The sequence below is a fragment of the Podarcis bocagei genome (assembly GCF_964188305.1).
Source record: "Podarcis bocagei genome assembly, chromosome: 7".
Taxonomy (NCBI): domain Eukaryota; kingdom Metazoa; phylum Chordata; class Lepidosauria; order Squamata; family Lacertidae; genus Podarcis; species Podarcis bocagei.
The window spans coordinates 84,137,020-84,154,619 of NC_138132.1; the positions used below are offsets into that span (position 1 = coordinate 84,137,020).

Sequence of the window (17,600 nt, forward strand, 5' to 3'; positions counted from 1 at the left end):
AGCACTTCTTTGCCTCTGACTCTGCCCACTTCTTGTATGTGGCCCCCAGCAGACTTATTTTATTTTATTTATTAAATTTATATACCGCGCCCCTCATCCAAAGATCTCAAGGCAGTTCACAGAATAAAATACACCAGTAAATAATTAAACCAAGACAACAAAACAATAACCCAACCGTCCCACGGACATATTTAAAAGGCTGTAGGATATTAATCCGCCAAAGGCCTGGTTTCTCCAGGCGCCTGAATATATGTAATGAAGGCGCTGGGAGAGCCTCCCTGGGGAGAGTGTTCCACAAACGGGGAGCCACTGCAGAAAAGGCCCCGCCTCGTGTTGCCACCTTCCAGACCTCACCTGGAGGAGGCACACAAAGAAGGGCCTCTGATGGTGAACACAGAGTCTGGGGCGGTTGATATGCTTGCCCAGCCTGTGCCTCTTCTTCCCTCCTCGCCAGCTCCTCAACCTGCAGAGGAAGATCGTGGACTTGGAGGGCGAGTTCCGCCTGCGGGAGAGGGGCCTTCTGGGGAGCCTGGAGGAGGCCCGCGGCAACGAGAAGAAGCTGATGGACAACGGCCGCAACCTGGAGATCAAGCTGGAGAAGGCGCAGGCCGAGGGGGCTGAGCTGAGCCTGCGGCTGAGCGCCTCCGAAGGACGGGTCCATGGCCTGGAAGCAGAGCTCGCCCGCGTGGAGGGCCTGAAGCGCGACGTGGAGTTCAAGCTGGGCCGCCTCCACTCGGCCCTCCGGCGCACAATGGGCATCGGCCATGGGGGCCGCGCCCCAAGCCCTGCCTTCAGGGCCCGTGGCGGCTCCCCCAAGAGGCTCTTCTCCCCCCCGAAAGGTAAGTACCACACTCTGAGGGGAGGGTAGATCCACTGTCCACTGGCCTTTCGCTGAGATCTTGGCGGCTTTTTGACACTGGCAGCCACTTCCTTAACACTTTCTCTCTCTCTTTTAATCAATTTTTTTTATTGATTTTCATAATTATCACAGAAAGAAAAAGTTACAAAACATATCAAAACATACAAGACAGAAAGAAAGAACACAAAAGAGAATTATTACAGTGGTGCCTCGCAAGACGAAATTAATTCGTTCCGCAAGTTTTTTCTTCTTGCAAGTTTTTCGTCTTGCGAAGCACGGTTTCCCATAGGAATGCATTGAAAATCACTCAATGCGTTCCTATGGAGACCGTCCGGGGACAGAGGGGAAGCGCAACGCGCCTTCCCCTCTGTCCCCGGACCTGTTTAAAGCAAGGGGCGGCGGGGAGAAGATCGCTTCTCCCCGTTGCCGCCCCTTGGTTCAAAAGGGGTCCGGGGAGAGAGGGGAAGGTGCGTGCGCCTTCCCCTCTGTCCCCTCTTTTGAAGCAAGGGGTGGAGGGGAGAAGATCGCTTCTCCCCGTTGCCGCCCCTTGGTTCAAAAGGGGTCCGGGGAGAGAGGGGAAGGTGCGTGCGCCTTCCCCTCTGTCCCCTCTTTTGAAGCAAGGGGCGGAGGGGAGAAGATCGCTTCTCCCCGTTGCCGCCCCTTGGTTCAAAAGGGGTTCGGGGAGAGAGGGGAAGGTGCGCGTGCCTTCCCCTCTGTCCCCGGAGATTGCGGGGCTGGCAACGGGGAGAAGTGATCTTCTCCCCGCCGCCCCTTGCTTCAAAAGAGGTCCGGGGACAGCAGGGAAGACGCGCTGCGCTTCCCCGCTATCCCCGGAGCTTGCGGGGCAAGCTTCGTTTTGCGAAGCAAGCCCATAGGGAAATGCGTCTTGCGAAGTGGCTAAGAAAACGAAAAACTCCTTTGTCTAGTGAGTTTTTCGTCTTCCGAGGCGTTCGTCTTGCGGGGTACCACTGTACTTCACATCCATAATTTCAATACATTGATAACCAACTGCCTCAAATCACTGAATTTCATTATATCACCTGTTCTCCAAATTCATATTTCTAATAATATTAACTCCTTTCCTTTACTAACCTCATCTTCTTTATTAATATTCTCATCCTTAATATTTACTTACACATATTCTTATTCTACCCCTAAGCCTATTTATTACTTCCAAGAATTTTCTCTTTATCTTATATTACAATATTTAGCTAAATATTCTTTAAATTTCTTCCAATCCTCTTGTGTCTCCTCTTCTTTCTGGTTGCGGAGTCTTCCAGTCAGGTCGGTGAGCTCCATAAAGTCCAACATCTTCATCTGCCATTCTTCTATTGTTGGTATCTCTTGTGATTTCCAATTTTTGGCTAATAAAAGTCTTGCTGCTGTAGTGGCATACAAAAACAATCTAACATCTTTTTTGGACAATTCCAATCCTATTATTCCAAGTAGAAAGGCTTCTGGTTTCTTAATAAATGTATTTTTCAACATTTTTTTCAACTCATTATAAATCTTTTCCCAGAAGTCTTTCACCTTAGGACACCTCCACCACATCTGATAGAAAGTACCTTCTTTTTCTTTACATTTCCAACGTAAGTTATTATTCGTATGATGCATATTTGCTAGTTTCGCCGGGGTTAAGTACCATCTATACATCATTTTCATAATATTTTCTTTTAATACAGTAAATGCAGTAAACTTAACCCCTTTCTTCCACAACCTTCACGCTTTCTCTTTCTAGGGGATGTCACCGCAGACGGGCCAGGCAGCCCCACACCACAGGCAGGCAGCTTGGCCTCCCGCCCTCTCTCCCCGGAGCTTGCTGGCTCCCCCAGTCGGAGTGAGCAGCTGGTAGCCGACATCGACCCAGAGGTGGTGCGCTCTGCGCTCCGGGACTTCCTGCAAGAACTGAGGGAGACGCAGCGAGAGCGGGTATGGCTGGCGCAGGGGCGGGTGGATCTCTGCTTTCCCACGAGGTTCTGAGCCTTCGTGGGCCCCTCCATGCTCAGATCCTGACAGCCAGTTGCCTTGTTGTTCTTCCTCCCTTCCTCTCCCCCTTCCCGTCCGTCCTCCTTGGGGTCCAGGACGAAGCCCGTTCCCAGCTGGGCACCTTGAACGGCCAGCTGGCAGAGATGGAGGCCGAGCGGGACGTCGCTGTGACTCGAGTGCAGCAGCTGCAAAAGCAGGTGGCCGAATGCGATGAAGGTGGGTCAGAGGTGGGGTCGGAGGTCTCTGTCTACTCTGCTGTGTCACCCTTAGGGCTGGGCGATATCTGGTTTCCAACGTCGCGATAGATCACGAGCTGAACATTGCAGTATGCTGATATTTTGCAGTGTCTGAAATAAGAGTGGAGTTGGTATTCAACTTTGTATCACCAGCTGAACATTGCAATATGCTGATATATCGCAATGTCTGAAATAAGGATGAAGCTGTGTAGAGGAATTGGCTGGCTTCATGGTTTTCCCCACATTGTGATTTTTGCACAGCACACACAAACGCCGTGATTCATGATATATTGCCAGGTCAGAAGCTATGAAACCGATATCACATTACGGATTTCAAATCCCTTTTGGATGATATATTGATATATCACCCAGCCCTAATCACCACCAGCCTCGTTTCTGTGGTGGTTTTTTTCAAAGGTTCCCTTGAATAACACCCCCTCCCGAGTTTTGTACGCAGAGCAAGGGGGGTGGGTTTAAGAAAACATCAGCTAAGCCGTTAAACTGCATTTCCCACTGGGGAAGTGAAGTGTGGGGTGCCCCCTATCTAAGAGGAGCTGGGTCATGAATCTGCCTGGCCTGGCCTTAAGGACCTAGCAGAATGTGGCAGGATGGAGCCCATGTGAGGGGGTGGGGTGGGGCAAAGGAGGTCTCTTTCTACTCATCAGCCTTAAGGGACTGGGGTGGGTGACGCCATTTCCTGCTGAGAGATTGGGGGGGCGGGATTTGCTGACTCTCCTGAGTCACTGGGAGCTCCATGCCGTGATGTGTAATTGCTTTCCACCAAGATGGAGATTTCTAGGGGAGATTTCAAGGGTCCCAAGCCCTGCCTTGCCCTGCCTCTGCCCGCTGAGCGCTCTGCCCTCTTTCCTCCTCCGCAGGGAGGCGCAGTGCGGACGGGAAGCTGAGCAGTGCCCAGGCGGCCCTGATGCAGCAGGAGGAGACCCTGCGCCGGAACGAAAGGGAACGCAAGGCCCTGGCGGACAGGCTGGCCGCATTGGAGCGGAGCCTGCAGGCGGCTGACAGCGAGCGCAGGGCCACCCAGGTGAGGCCGCGCTAGGCAGGGAAGCGGGACCGCAGGGTGAGGAAGGTGCCGGCAGAAGGTCGGTCTGTGAGCTCCACCTCTGCTGTCCGCCCTCCTCACTCCTGGAAGGACTCAGTTTTGGTCCTGGCAGCAAAACTTAGGGGGTGGGGGGACGGACAGTGGACTTGAAGCTCCCTCCCCAGTCACCAGGTCCATCACTGGATGGGCTAGGAGGGGTCATTTTACACACACAAGGCTTAGCCGTCAGCTGATCTGTGTGGGTTACTCCTCTGGTGGGGTAGGAGAGCCGGGGGAGAACTCCACATCTGACAACCAACATGCCGCTTTGGTTTCAGATAATATCTGGGTAAAGGTAAAGGGACCCCTGACCATTAGGTCCAGTTGTGGCAGATCTGGGGTTGTCACGCTGATCTCGCTTTATTGGCCGAGGGAGCCGGCATACAGCTTCTGGGTCATGTGGCCAGCATGACTAAGCCGCTTCTGGCAAACCAGAGCAGGGCACGGAAACGCCGTTTACCTTCCCGCCGGAGCGGTACCTATTTATTTACTTGCACTGGCGTGCTTTCGAACTGCTAGGTTGACAGGAGCAGGGACCGAGCAACGGGAGCTCACCCCGTCGCGGGGATTCGAACTGCCAACCTTCTGATAGGCAAGTCCTAGGTTCTGTGGTTTAACCCACAGCGCCACCCGCGTCTGGGTAGATGAGTCTAAAAAGCCATGGCCGTCTAGCAGCTATGGTGGTTCATTGACCGGAAGTAATGTATTTAGCGTTAACTCTGAAAGTGTATACTCAATTCTGACCAAACTAAGCCTCGTGTAAATTTTGCTCCGATCAAGGAACAAAGTTGGGTGGCTGCCAAGGGGCCTGGCAGAGGCCAAGGAATAGGCTGAGCTGATGAGGGAGAGGGGGGCGAGCAGCAGCAGCAGCAGGTCCAGCTCAGGTTTGGGCCACCAGTCGTGCTCTCCCTGAGCTTGGCACCGTTTCTCGTAGAGAAGGAGGCTGCTGTTCCCTTTTCTTGGGTTGAGAGTTGGAAGAAGGGGTCCCCATGCGATGGGGGGAGCCATGAGGGGATGGGGAGAAAGGAGCAGGAGGCATGGGGGGGCACTAAAGCGTGTGACTAATGCCTAATAAAATGCTAGAAAACATTTGCTTAAATGTTGGCTCAGAAGAGACATTCTTTCTTGGTGAATGTTGCTGAGCTGGTCAAATTCTAGTGAAATGTTCCCGCGTGATACTTGAACTGCTCTGAAAACTGTTGATACAAGAAGAAGGTGTGGGGTTTTGTTTTGTTTTTAAAGTGCCACTGAGCGTGTGCAGAGTGCTTTTCCGTGCCTGGAGCTGGTCCTGGCTTCTCTGTGGAAAGGGTGGCACTTGTGTGGGTGAGGTAATTTGGCTGGAGGAGAGCAGTGAAATCTCTTGAGTGCTGGTGGGGATAATTAATCGCCAATATGGCCAGATGAGAAGAAAATGGTTGTTTTCAAGGCTGCCTTCCCCCCCTGCTTGGCATGGTTAACACTGGAGGTTTTTAACCATGTAGTTGTGGGTGTGAAACAAGGGACGTGGGTGGCGCTGTGGTCTAAATCACTGAGCCTAGGGCTTACCAATAAAAAGGTCGGCGGTTCGAATCCCTGCTACGGGGTGAGCTCCCTTTGCTCGGTCCCTGCTCCTGCCAACCTAGCAGTTCGAGAGCACGTCAAAGTGCAAGTAGATAAATAGGTACCGCTCCGGCAGGAAGGTAAACGGCGTTTCCATGCACTGGTTTCGCCAGAAGCAGCTTAGTTATGCTGGCCACATGACCCGGATAAACTGTCTGCGGACAAACACTCCCTCGGCCAGTAAAGCGAGATGAGCGCTGCAACCCCAGAGTCGTTCATGACTGGACTGAACTGTCAGGGGTCCTTTACCTTTACCTTTTTGTGTGTGTGAAGGGGGGGGGGAGTCCTATTCCAGGTCATTTCCTCCCCAGACAAATGTGAGATGCCCAAATTCTCGGAGGAAAGGAGGCAAATTTAGAGGAAAAGAGTTTTCCCTCAGGACTGAGGGAATTGCCGGAAGTTTTTGTGTCTTAGGCACCTCCTTGAAACCACTGACCCCCCCATCCGCCATAAAAAGAGCAATAATTTATGCAGAGGAAAAGTGAAAGGAAGCATATCGTTCCCAATGGGGAAAAGGAGGCAAATTCTAAGGCAATGAATGCAGATGAAGCCCAGAGCCCCAAATTATCATTGGGATTCCTCTGGAGTCCTTCAGAGTTGCCAGAGAGACCCTCAGAAGCCATTGGCTGAGAGGAGCAAGAAGACCCTGGCAAAGCGCAGCTCTTGGACCCCTCTGTGCCCCCCCCCAAACGCTGTTTGGCCTGCTGTCCAGTTCTGCCTCTCAGCAGGTTTTCATTCCCTCTAAGCCAGGGGTCAGCAACCTTTTTCAGCCGTGGGCCGGTCCACCATCTCTCAGACCATGTGGTGGGCCGGACTATATTTTGGGGAAAAAAGAAGAAGAACGAATTCCTATGCCCCCAAAATAACCCAGAGATGCATTTTAAATAAAATGACACATTCTACTCATGTAAAAACACGCCGATTCCCGGACCGTCCGCAGGCCGGATTGAGAAGGCAATTGGGCCGCATCCAGCCCACGGCCCTTCGGTTGCCTACCCCTGCTCTAAGCTCTCTGTTCCCTCTGCTGGGGCTTCTTCAACCCGGCCAGTTTCCTCAGAAAAGGCCTGAGGCAACTGGCAGTGGCCGCCCTCTCCCTCCTCTCTTCTTCCCTCAGGAGAAGATCGGCAAGATGAAGGCCGGCGAGGCCAAGCTGGAGCTGGAGAAGCGTCGCCTCAAAGACATCCTGGATGCCTCTGAGAGCCGTAGCACCAAGCTGGAGCTCCTGAGGCGGTCGCTGGAGGGCGAGCTGCAGAGGTCCAAGCTGGTGCTGAGCGACCGCGAGGCGGAGATCCAGGGGCTGCATGACAGAATCGACATCCTGCAGAGACAGGTGACCCCCCTCAAGCCATCCTGATCAGCCTTGCCTGGACTGGCAGCAGCTGCTCTCTGGGGCCTCTGAGAGGAGGGTGGCTGGGTGGGCAGGGTAGGGGTTCAGCTTTCCCCGTCCCTCTTGCAGGTGCTTCTGGGGTTGAACCCAGGACCTCCATGGTCAGAGCCTGGAAGGCTTCTTGCGATCACAGGAGGTGGCAGCCGGCTCTGCTTGGCCACAGTTTGTGGACAGGACATGCGACCGGCAAGCGGGGAAGAGGATTTCTTTGGCTGCCACCTCTCAAGAGCCGTTGGGCTTCTATACCCTCCAACGTTTCTCCAAAGAAAATAGGGACGTCCTATTCAAACGGCCTCTGCCCAGTATACCTGAAGGAGCGTCTCCACCCCCATCTTCCAGCCCGGACACTGAGGTCCAGCTCCGAGGGCCTTGTGGCAATTCCCTCCTTCCCTGTGAGAAGCGAAGTTACAGGGAATCAGGCAGGGAGCCTTCTCAGTAGTGGCGCCCGCCCTGTGGAATGCCCTCCCATCAGATGTCAAGGAAATAAACAACTATCTGACTTTTAGAAGACACCTGAAGGCATCCCTGTTTAGGGAAGTTCGTAATGTTTGATGTTTTATCGTGTTTTTAATATTCTGTTGGTAGCTGCCCAGAGTGGCTGGGGAAGCCCAGCGAGATGGGCAGCGTATAAATACCTCTTCCTCCTCCTCCTCCTTCTAGCCCACCTATTTGACTAGGTAGCCCCAGCCCCTCTGGGTGGCTTCCAATATACAGTGGTACCTCAGGTTACAGACGCTTCAGGTTACAGACTCCACTAAACCAGAAATAGTACCTTGGATTAAGAACTTTGCTTCAGGATGAGAACAGAAATCGCACGGCGGCAGTGGGAGGCCCCATTAGTGGTACCTCAGGTTAAGAACAGTTTCAGGTTAAGAACGGACCTCCAGAACGAATTAAGTTCTTAACCCGAGGTACCACTGCATATAAAAACATAATAAAACATTAATTTTTTTTATAAAAAAAACACTTCACTATACAGGGCTTCCTTCAGGTGTCTTCTAAAGGTTGTATAGTTAATTCTTGTGGGATGTAAACACAGGAGCAGTCAATGACAACATTCCTAGAGTGTACATGTTAGAAACATGGGGAGGGATGTCTGTCCAGCAAGCAGGTAAACTTCCTGGGGACGGACTTCCTCCGCATGTGACCAGAGGTGGGTGTGGCCTCACCTGTGCAGGTAATGACAAAAAGCACAGGGCAGGCAGCCATCTCTCTCTCTCTGCCATCACCTTTCGAAGAAGCAGGATGCCCTCTTGGCTCTCAGCCAAGAGAGGAGAGGGCTATCTTCCCATAAGATAGATTCTAAGTGTATTTTACCTTTTTAAGCCTGTCTGCCGTCTGGGATCATATTGTGAACAGATCGTGAGTAAACTCTTTTATACTTTTATAAAGACTGTGTTGTGTCTTGTATTTTAAGAGGGAACAAAGGGGAAATTGCCAGGGTAATTATTATAGAGGTTCTAGCGAACCTGTGCACACGTTACCGTTGCAAACTTAAAGGGGAATGTATATAAACTCTGCTGATATTTTGGGAACTTGTTAGGACAAGTTGGATAAGGATATAATTAGTCAATATATCCTCTCCTGCACCCCAGAACATTCCCACAAAGGGTTAGTGGCCCCAGTATTGCATATTTCTGCGTATTTTTGAAGGATTGCATTGGATTGTGATTTTGAGTTGAGTAGTATTTTTCTGAGTTAACTTCCTGGTAAGCACATGGTCCTTTGTTCCATTGTGCAGTGGGGATTAAGCAACCCCCCCTTCCCTCAGAGTTCACAGTGACCCAAGGCAGTGAAGAATTGTTTTGTATTTTGAGATTTTTGAGATTTTGATTTTAAAATTTTGAGAAATTTTTGAAATTTTGAAGAATTTTCAAATTTTGGATTTTAAGATGGCTAGAGCAGCTTTTGATAGTGATGCAAAGCTAGGAATGCCTGTGCTGAATGAGTACAATTTCATGCACTGGAAGCAGCGCTTGATAGCATGTTTAGATTATAAGCACATTTTGGAAGCTTTAGAGCCTCAGCCTACAGGATCGTCTGAGGAGGATTTAGCCAAGATAAGTGCTTGGAAACGCATGAACAGTGAAGCTAGACACATAATTTTGAGTGGACTTCGTGATGAGCAGCTATCATTAATAAATAGTACAGATGATGCATCTCAAATCTTAAGAGATATTGAGCGCGTGTATGGAGAATCTAGCATAAACAGCTTCAGAAACTTGGTGTGTAAATTAACCAGATTGAGGATGAATTCAAAAGAGGAATTCACAGAGCACATCAAGTTTACTGAGATTATTCAAAGAATTGATCTGACTCCCAAAGCTTTTGATGAGGATACAAAGATAGCATTTTTGTTATCATCACTTGGACCACGCTTTAGCGCATTTGTAAGTTTGATGGCTCATAGACAAGGTCTGACTTTTAAAGACTTGATTGGTTATTTAAAAGAAGAATGCAGAGATAGAGCTGAATCTCCAGTGAGAAATGCTAGAAGCAAGGACAGCAGTTATGCATATAGGCAATGTACAAAGTCCAAAGAGATGCCTAAGAAAGTGATTTGCTTTAATTGTAACAAAGAAGGACACATTGCAAAGAACTGCAGAGCTCCTAAAGCGAGGAAACCCCACCCCTTTCAGCCAAAAGGGGAAAAGAAGGGGAAATGTGAATGCACATGGTTACTGCAAGAAAGGAACTTAGCTGTCCAGAATCGTGAAAGTAAACGTAATAAATGGATTTTAGATTCAGGTGCCAGTTCGCATTTTTCATATAAAAAGGACTATTTTAATGAGATTAATGAAATAAATGATGAAGAAGGATCTGAAATTGAGATTGCAGATGGCAACATTGTTAAAGCAAAAGGTGCAGGTTCCATGAGCCTGAAATGCAATATAAACAATGAATGCATTGAGAACACAATCTCTAGAGTTTTGTATGTTCCAGAGCTGAGCTGCAATTTAATCAGCGTGTCCACTTTGGACAAGAAAGGTTTCCAGATCACATTTGGAAATGGAGAATGTAAAGTGACTAGAAATGGCAAAGTGTTTGCTCAAGCAAAGCTAATAAATGGTGTATATGAGCTTGATCTTTCAGAGAACCAGTCTGCAAAAGTGGCACATTCCAGCCAGAAGGATGAAGCAGATCTGGACCTATGGCACAGAAGGCTAGGACACAGGGACGCCAGCGTCATTCTGGATCTACAGAAAAGAAATCTTGTAAGAGGTTTGCAGGTAAAGCAGAGCAACAAAGCTCCAGCAAAGTGCATAAGCTGTATTACTGAGAAGGCTATAAAACCTTCATTTCCACGTTGTGCAGAACAAAGAAGCAACAAAGTGCTTGACATAGTGCACACTGACATATGTGGACCCATGAATGTTCCCTCACTGGGAAAGAATAGATATATTTTAATATTTCTGGATGACTTTTCAAGATTTTGTGTTGTATATTTCCTCAAAGAGAAGAGTGAGACAGTGGAGAAGCTCCAGGAATACATTGCCATGGTCAAGAACAAATTCCAGAGAGCTCCAGCTGTGTTAATGAGTGACAATGGAGGTGAGTACTGCTCAAATGAAATGCAGGCTCTCCTGGCCAAGGAAGGAATTGCACACGTAACCACAATTCCTTACACACCACAGCAGAATGCCATAGCTGAGAGAAAGTTTAGGTCCATTATGGACATGACAAGGTGCATGCTAAAGGATGCACGTTTGCCACAAAAGCTGTGGGCCGAAGGAGTATACACGTCGGTCTATTTGCAGAATAGACTGCCAACTAAAGGTGCAGAGCGCACACCATTTGAACTTTGGCATGGGAAAGCTCCCAATCTGTCGCACATACGTGTGTTTGGAAGTCCGTGTTACTTCCACGTGCCCAAGGAACACAGACACAAGCTTGACTCCAGGGCAAAAGCAGGTATCCTTGTGGGATATGCTTCTGGAGGCAAAGGATACAGAATTATGGACTTACAAACTGGTAAGACAAATGCATACCATGCAGTTTATGTTGATGAATATGGAAAAGTAGACACTAAGAACACTGTTGTGGATTCTTCCAGCGAGTCAGAAAGGACTCAAGAGTTTATATATTTCCCTTTTGAGACCCCACAAAGTAATTATCTGCCTTCGAGTGTTACAGCGCCCCCTACAGGCGACGCACCAGAAGACGCAGAGGACCAGAACCCTGGCGGCACCAGAGACGAAGATGAGGACTCAGATGGGGACATGCCTGCGTTGGAGGAGGATGAGGAAGCTGATGCGGTCGCAGAACCAGAAGTCAGACGCTCATCCAGAACCAACAAAGGTGTCCCACCAGTACGGTTGTCCTACCTTGCAGGGTCGGCGTTTCCACAGGAACCTTCCACTTGGGAAGAGATACGGGAGATGCCAGCTGCAGAAGCCAGTCTCTGGAGGAAGGCCGCGCAGGAGGAGATGGATGCACTGCATCAAAACAAGACCTGGACACTCACTGAGCTGCCTCCCGGTAAGAAGGCCATTGGCAGTAAATGGGTTTTCAAGGTTAAGAAGGGGTCAGAAGGAGAAGTGCAGCGCTACAAAGCTAGACTTGTGGCACAGGGATTTTCACAGCGTTTTGGTGAAGACTATGATGAAGTTTTTGCACCAACTGTGAGGTACAGCAGCGTAAGAATGCTTTTAAGCATTGCAGCCTCCAAGAAAATGAGGGTGAAACACATAGACATTGCTACCGCTTTTCTACATGGGCAGATTTCAGAGGAAATTTACATGAAACAGCCCAAAGGTTTTGTAAAACCACATGAGGCACATCTAGTGTGCAAACTGCAGAAAGGACTTTATGGACTTAAACAGGCTGCCAGAGCCTGGAACCAGAAGTTGCATAAAATGCTGACGCAACTTGGGTACAAGCAAGGCGACGCTGACAAGTGCTTGTACAGTAAGTCAAATAATGGACAATTCTCATATATCCTAGCATTTGTTGATGACCTGATTATTGCCACAGCAAGTGAGAAAGACTATACACAGATAGTAAAACACCTTAGCAAGGAGGTGGAGGTCAAGGAGCTAGGAGATGTCCAGTATTACCTCGGGATCCAGGTGGAAAGAGAAGAGGACGGCTCATTTCTTCTCAGCCAAAGACAGAAGATCCACGAGCTAGTTGAGCACATGCAGATGCAAGACGCACATCCAGTTGCTACACCGATGGCTACTGACTTCCTGAAGAATCAGCAGGATTCGAAGCAGTTGCCAGACAACAATGACTACAGGTCGGCGATTGGTAAACTTTTGTATTTAGTTACCACATGTAGACCTGACTTAGCTAATGCTGTGGGGATTCTTAGCAGAAAAGTGAATTCTCCCACTGAGCATGATTGGGCAGGTGTAAAGAGGGTGGTGCGATATTTGAAGGGTACCATGAATTGTAAATTAAGGTTACCAGCCGTCAGAGACCCTAAGTTGGTTGGGTATACTGATGCTGATTGGGCTGGGGATAATGCTGATTATAAATCAACAAGTGGTCATGTTTTTATGTTTGGGGATGGACCTGTTTCATGGGGCAGTTATAAACAGAGCTGTGTAGCATTATCTTCCACAGAATCAGAATATGTTGCAGCAACAGAAGCCTGCAGAGAGATCGCCTGGCTTGATCAACTCATAAAGGACTTTGGGTTGGTGAGAAAAGGGCCTGTCAGCTTGCTAGAGGACAATCAAAGTTGCCTGAAGCTGACGCAGAGTGAGAAGTTCCTGGCCAGAACGAAACACATTGGGGTTAAATACCACTACATACGCCAGATGATCCAGGATGGACTTGTGGAGCTATCCTACTGCAGCACCCAAGAGATGACTGCTGACATCCTGACGAAACCCCTACCAAGAGAGAGTTTCCAGAATCTACGTGTCAAGCTGGGACTCTGGGTGGTTGAATAAAGTTGTTTATGTTTTGTATATGTTGTATTGCCTGAGAAGGGGTATGTGGGATGTAAACACAGGAGCAGTCAATGACAACATTCCTAGAGTGTACATGTTAGAAACATGGGGAGGGATGTCTGTCCAGCAAGCAGGTAAACTTCCTGGGGACGGACTTCCTCCGCATGTGACCAGAGGTGGGTGTGGCCTCACCTGTGCAGGTAATGACAAAAAGCACAGGGCAGGCAGCCATCTCTCTCTCTCTGCCATCACCTTTCGAAGAAGCAGGATGCCCTCTTGGCTCTCAGCCAAGAGAGGAGAGGGCTATCTTCCCATAAGATAGATTCTAAGTGTATTTTACCTTTTTAAGCCTGTCTGCCGTCTGGGATCATATTGTGAACAGATCGTGAGTAAACTCTTTTATACTTTTATAAAGACTGTGTTGTGTCTTGTATTTTAAGAGGGAACAAAGGGGAAATTGCCAGGGTAATTATTATAGAGGTTCTAGCGAACCTGTGCACACGTTACCGTTGCAAACTTAAAGGGGAATGTATATAAACTCTGCTGATATTTTGGGAACTTGTTAGGACAAGTTGGATAAGGATATAATTAGTCAATATATCCTCTCCTGCACCCCAGAACATTCCCACAATTCTCTCCTTGTCTTGGGTGTGTGTGTGTTGCATAACTCCTTTTCCTCCTACATTTCTCCAATGAAAATAGGGACGTCCTAAGGGAAAGCGGGACATTCTGGGATGAAATCGGAAACTGGGACGGCTTCTGTAAATCTGGGACTGTCCCTGGAAAATAGGGACACTTGGTGGGTCTGAACCGGGCAGCCTAATCTGTGTCCTCTCCCACCCCGCAGGTGTCTGAGGCAGAGCAGAAGGCCAGCTCCCTGCAGCTCTCCTTAGACCGCCTCAGTCTTTCTCTGGCGAAGGCTACAGAGGCCGAAAGCTCCCTGAAGGAGAAGGTACAGGGGCTCAGCGCCTCCCTCTCTGAGAGCCAAAACAGTGCCAGCTCAGCCCAGGAGAAAGTGCTGCAGCTGCAGAAGGCCCTGGCGGCCAGTGAGCACGACCGGAGGGTCTTGCAGGTAAGGGGGCTGATCAGCAGTGTGCCAGGCAGGCCCTTGGGCTGGCAACTGCTGCCTCCTCGCCCTGGGTTGGCCCCACTGGTAAGTCCCCCCACCTCCAAGAAGGGCAGGCGAGGCAGCAGAATGGGGGAAGGGGGATGGCTTCACAGCAAGAACCCACGTCCATGTTGTTGCCTGTTTCAGGAGCGGCTGGATGCGGCCCGCCAGGCCCTCTCGGAAGCCAAGAAGCAGAACGGGATCCTCTCCGAGCAGCTCCAGGCGATGAAGGGGCAGCAGGGGGAGTTGGAACTGCAGAAGGAAGAGCTGGAGGGGCTGGTCAAGCAGCAGGAAGAAGTGAGTCCCTGGACAGAGCATGGGGTTGGGGGGATTGGAGGAAAGGCTCCCAGCGGAAAACTTAGGGGGCAGTGGCAGCAGGTTCCCCCAGCAAAAATACTCCAGGGAAAATGGAATTCTGCGACCTGCTGTGCAAATTCTGCCAGGCATGCATAATACAACGCAGAACGGCTTTATTGCTTGGGAAGTAGCATATTTTTCGCTCTATAAGACACACTTTTCCCCTCCTAAAAATAAGGGGAAATGTCTGTGCGTCTTATGGAGTGAATGTGTGGTCGATCGCTGGCTCCCTTTCTGGCTCCGCTCCCTTGCCCAGGCCTCCATTGAATGTTCTGCAGGCGGAGGCTGTTTGTTTCCCCAGCGACATTAGATTATGTGTCTGGAAACTGTAGAAAGGGCTCCCTTTCCTTTCCTAAAGAAGCTGCAGAACTGTGAGTTGAACCCCATAAAAACAGGATTTTTTCCCTTTGCAAAGTAAACTCAAGAGCTTTGAGCTGATCCTCAAAAGAAGGGGCGTTTCCCCTTTGCAAAAGAAGCTGCAAAACTGTGAGCTGACCCCCCCCCAAAACGGGGCTTTCCTCCTTTCCTCCTCTAAGAACTAGGTGCGTCTTATGGTCTGGTGCGTCTTATGGAGCAAAAAATACGGTAGCTGCAGAGCATCCTCCTGAGGTCCCAGCAGGGTCTGGCAGACTCGAGCCTGAGATGTTTTCGTCGGGGGTTTTTTTAATGGAAGTTTTGGGGGTGGGATCTTGTGCCCAGAGCCGGGCTTCTCCACCCCTGAGCCTCCCACCTGTTGCCCTAGAGGTACCATGTGGTTTGAACCAGACAGGTGGGCAGGGGCGGAGGGAGCTGAATGGTCCCGCCAGGGCGACCTGCAGAGCTCCGCATTGCCTTTCTCTCCTCCCTTCCATTGCAGCTGCTGCGCCAGAGCCAGGAAAGCGAGGCCATCGGCTTGCGGAGCCTGCAGAAGGTGCAGGGCGACAGGCGCCTCTTCCAGGAGCGCGCCAGCAGCCTGCAGCGTGCCTTGGCGCAGCTGGAGAACGAGAAGCGGGAGGCAGAGCGCTCGTCCCTGCGCCTGGAGAAGGACAGGAACGCCCTCAGGAAGACCCTCGACAAGGTGAGCCCCTCGGGGTCCAAGCAGAAGGGAGGGCAGGGGCCAGCGGGATGGGCAGGTGGTCTCTCGGAGCTTGCCTTCCTTCTGAAAGAACAGCTTGGGCATGTGCAGTGTGCCTTTCCGTGAAGAAACACATCCGCAAGAGGCAGCGGGGGGTAGGGGGCGGGCACTCAGCTTCCTGACACCTCTGCTTTGACACTCCCCCAGGTGGAGCGGGAGAAGCTGAAGACCCATGAGGACTCTGTGCGCCTCTCTGCCGAAAAGGGTCGCCTGGACAGGTCCCTTGCCAGTTTGGAGCAGGAGCTGACGGAGGCTCAGCAACAGATCCGGCTCCTTGAGGTAACGACTCTCCCTGCCCCCCAGCGAAGGTTTTCCTCCCCCCACAGCTGACTCAAATGTTCCAGTCTGTCTGGGGGAATGTGCAGAGGCGACCACCATACCAAGAACTAAGACTTCATTAGCAACTCTCTACCTTTAACAGAAGTCGTTCCTAGTATGGTACATTTTGTACCCAGTCCCTCTGTCTGCGGTTGCCTTGTAGGAGAGCCATCACATCTCCTTTCTCCATCTGCTCCAGTGGTCCTAGGCACACCTACTCAGGAGTAGGCCCCTTCCCAATTGGTCTCTGTGGGGTTTCCTCCTTGGGAAATCTGACTCGGTTACCTGGCCAGGCTCTGCTCCCCGCTTTTAGGCGACGCTTGAATTTCCCGACTCGAATTTCCTCCATTCCGATTGGTGGGCTCAACTGCTTTCTCTCCTTTGATTGGGCTGCCTTCCCCCTGGAGGAGAAGCTCGGCACCATCTGGCGGACCCTAGCATGGAGTCCTTGTGCCCTTCCCAGGCCACTCTGGCAAGCTTGACCCAAGTGCTTCCCAGGGGAGCAGCCCTGCCTGCTCCAACTCCCCTACGGCCCAAGGCTGGACCTCAGCCATAGAATCACAGAATCCTAGAGTTGGAAAGGGACCTAGTGCTGGGGTCAGCAAACTTTTTCAGCAGGGGGCCGGTCCACTGTCCCTCAGACCTTGTGGGGGGCTGGACTATATTTTTTGGGGGGGGAAATTAATTCCTATGCCCCACAAATAACCCAGAGATGCATTTTAAATAAAAGGACACATTCTACTCATGTAAAAACACACTGATTCCCGGACTGTCCGTGGGCCGGATTTAGAAGGCGATTGGGCCGGATCCAGCCCCCGGGCCTTAGTTTGCCTGTCCATGATCTAGTGCAACCCCCTGTAATGCAAGAAGACGCAGCTGTCCCTTGCAGGGATCGAACCTGCAACCTTGGTGTTATCAGCACCACGCTCTAACCAACTGAGCTATCCAGCTGCTTTGGCTAGGAGGAGACAAAGAGCCCTGTCTCTCTCTACAAGGAGTTTGGAGGGGAAAGAGAGAACTGCCTGCTGGTCTCCTCCTGCCAGTTCTGCCTTTGGCCCTGTTAAGGAAATGCGAGCATTGCCCACAAGGAGCTAAAGGATTCAGCATAGCCCATTTTTGCCTCATTTCTCTGGTTCAACCACGGAGGGGCCAAAGGAGCTCTGCAGAACACTGACCACCCGCCCCTGATGGGCCTTTGGCTAGGCTGGCAGGAGATCAGCAGGCACTGCACATGCTTCTGAGGCTTATCTCCAGTCTTAAGGACTAGGAACTTGGCTGTCGGTTGAAAGCAGAGGTGGTTGCAACTATTGAATTCTGGGAGATTTGCTGGGGAGGCGGCAGGTTTTCCCAGCAACCATGAGGCTCGGGAAGGCGCTGGCCCCCCTGGCGAGGTTGTCCTCCACCCTCTCCTTGCCCAGGCACAGGTGGCAGAGTTGGAGCAGGCCCAGACCAGGGTGGACTCCTCAACCCGACACCGGCAGGACCTGCAGTTGGAGGCCGAACGGCTGCGCAGCTCTCAGCTCCAGGCAGAACACACCTTGGATGCCCGGGAGAGGGCCCACCGGCAGCGGGTCAAGGGCCTTGAGGAGCAGGTGCGCTTCTTTCTCTGCCTCCGTGGCAGTCCGGGAGGCAGGGGG

General features: G+C 50.8%; 1 protein-coding gene across 6 annotated transcripts in view; it reads left to right on the forward strand.

Moving 5' to 3' along the window:
* CROCC (ciliary rootlet coiled-coil, rootletin) overlaps positions 1 to 17,600 on the forward strand; it is an 83,479-nt gene that overhangs the window by 65,028 nt on the left and 851 nt on the right. For 5 of the 6 annotated variants that reach the window (XM_081202872.1, XM_081202869.1, XM_081202871.1 and 2 more), the window contains 10 exons: positions 455 to 839; positions 2,598 to 2,788; positions 2,941 to 3,061; positions 3,960 to 4,123; positions 6,894 to 7,109; positions 13,914 to 14,138; positions 14,322 to 14,471; positions 15,388 to 15,588; positions 15,793 to 15,924; positions 17,382 to 17,555. In XM_081202872.1, coding sequence (XP_081058998.1) covers positions 455 to 839; positions 2,598 to 2,788; positions 2,941 to 3,061; positions 3,960 to 4,123; positions 6,894 to 7,109; positions 13,914 to 14,138; positions 14,322 to 14,471; positions 15,388 to 15,588; positions 15,793 to 15,924; positions 17,382 to 17,555 — 1,959 coding nt within the window. The remainder of the gene's footprint in view (positions 1 to 454; positions 840 to 2,597; positions 2,789 to 2,940; positions 3,062 to 3,959; positions 4,124 to 6,893; positions 7,110 to 13,913; positions 14,139 to 14,321; positions 14,472 to 15,387; positions 15,589 to 15,792; positions 15,925 to 17,381; positions 17,556 to 17,600) is intronic. The other variant, XM_081202870.1, reaches the window with a different exon arrangement.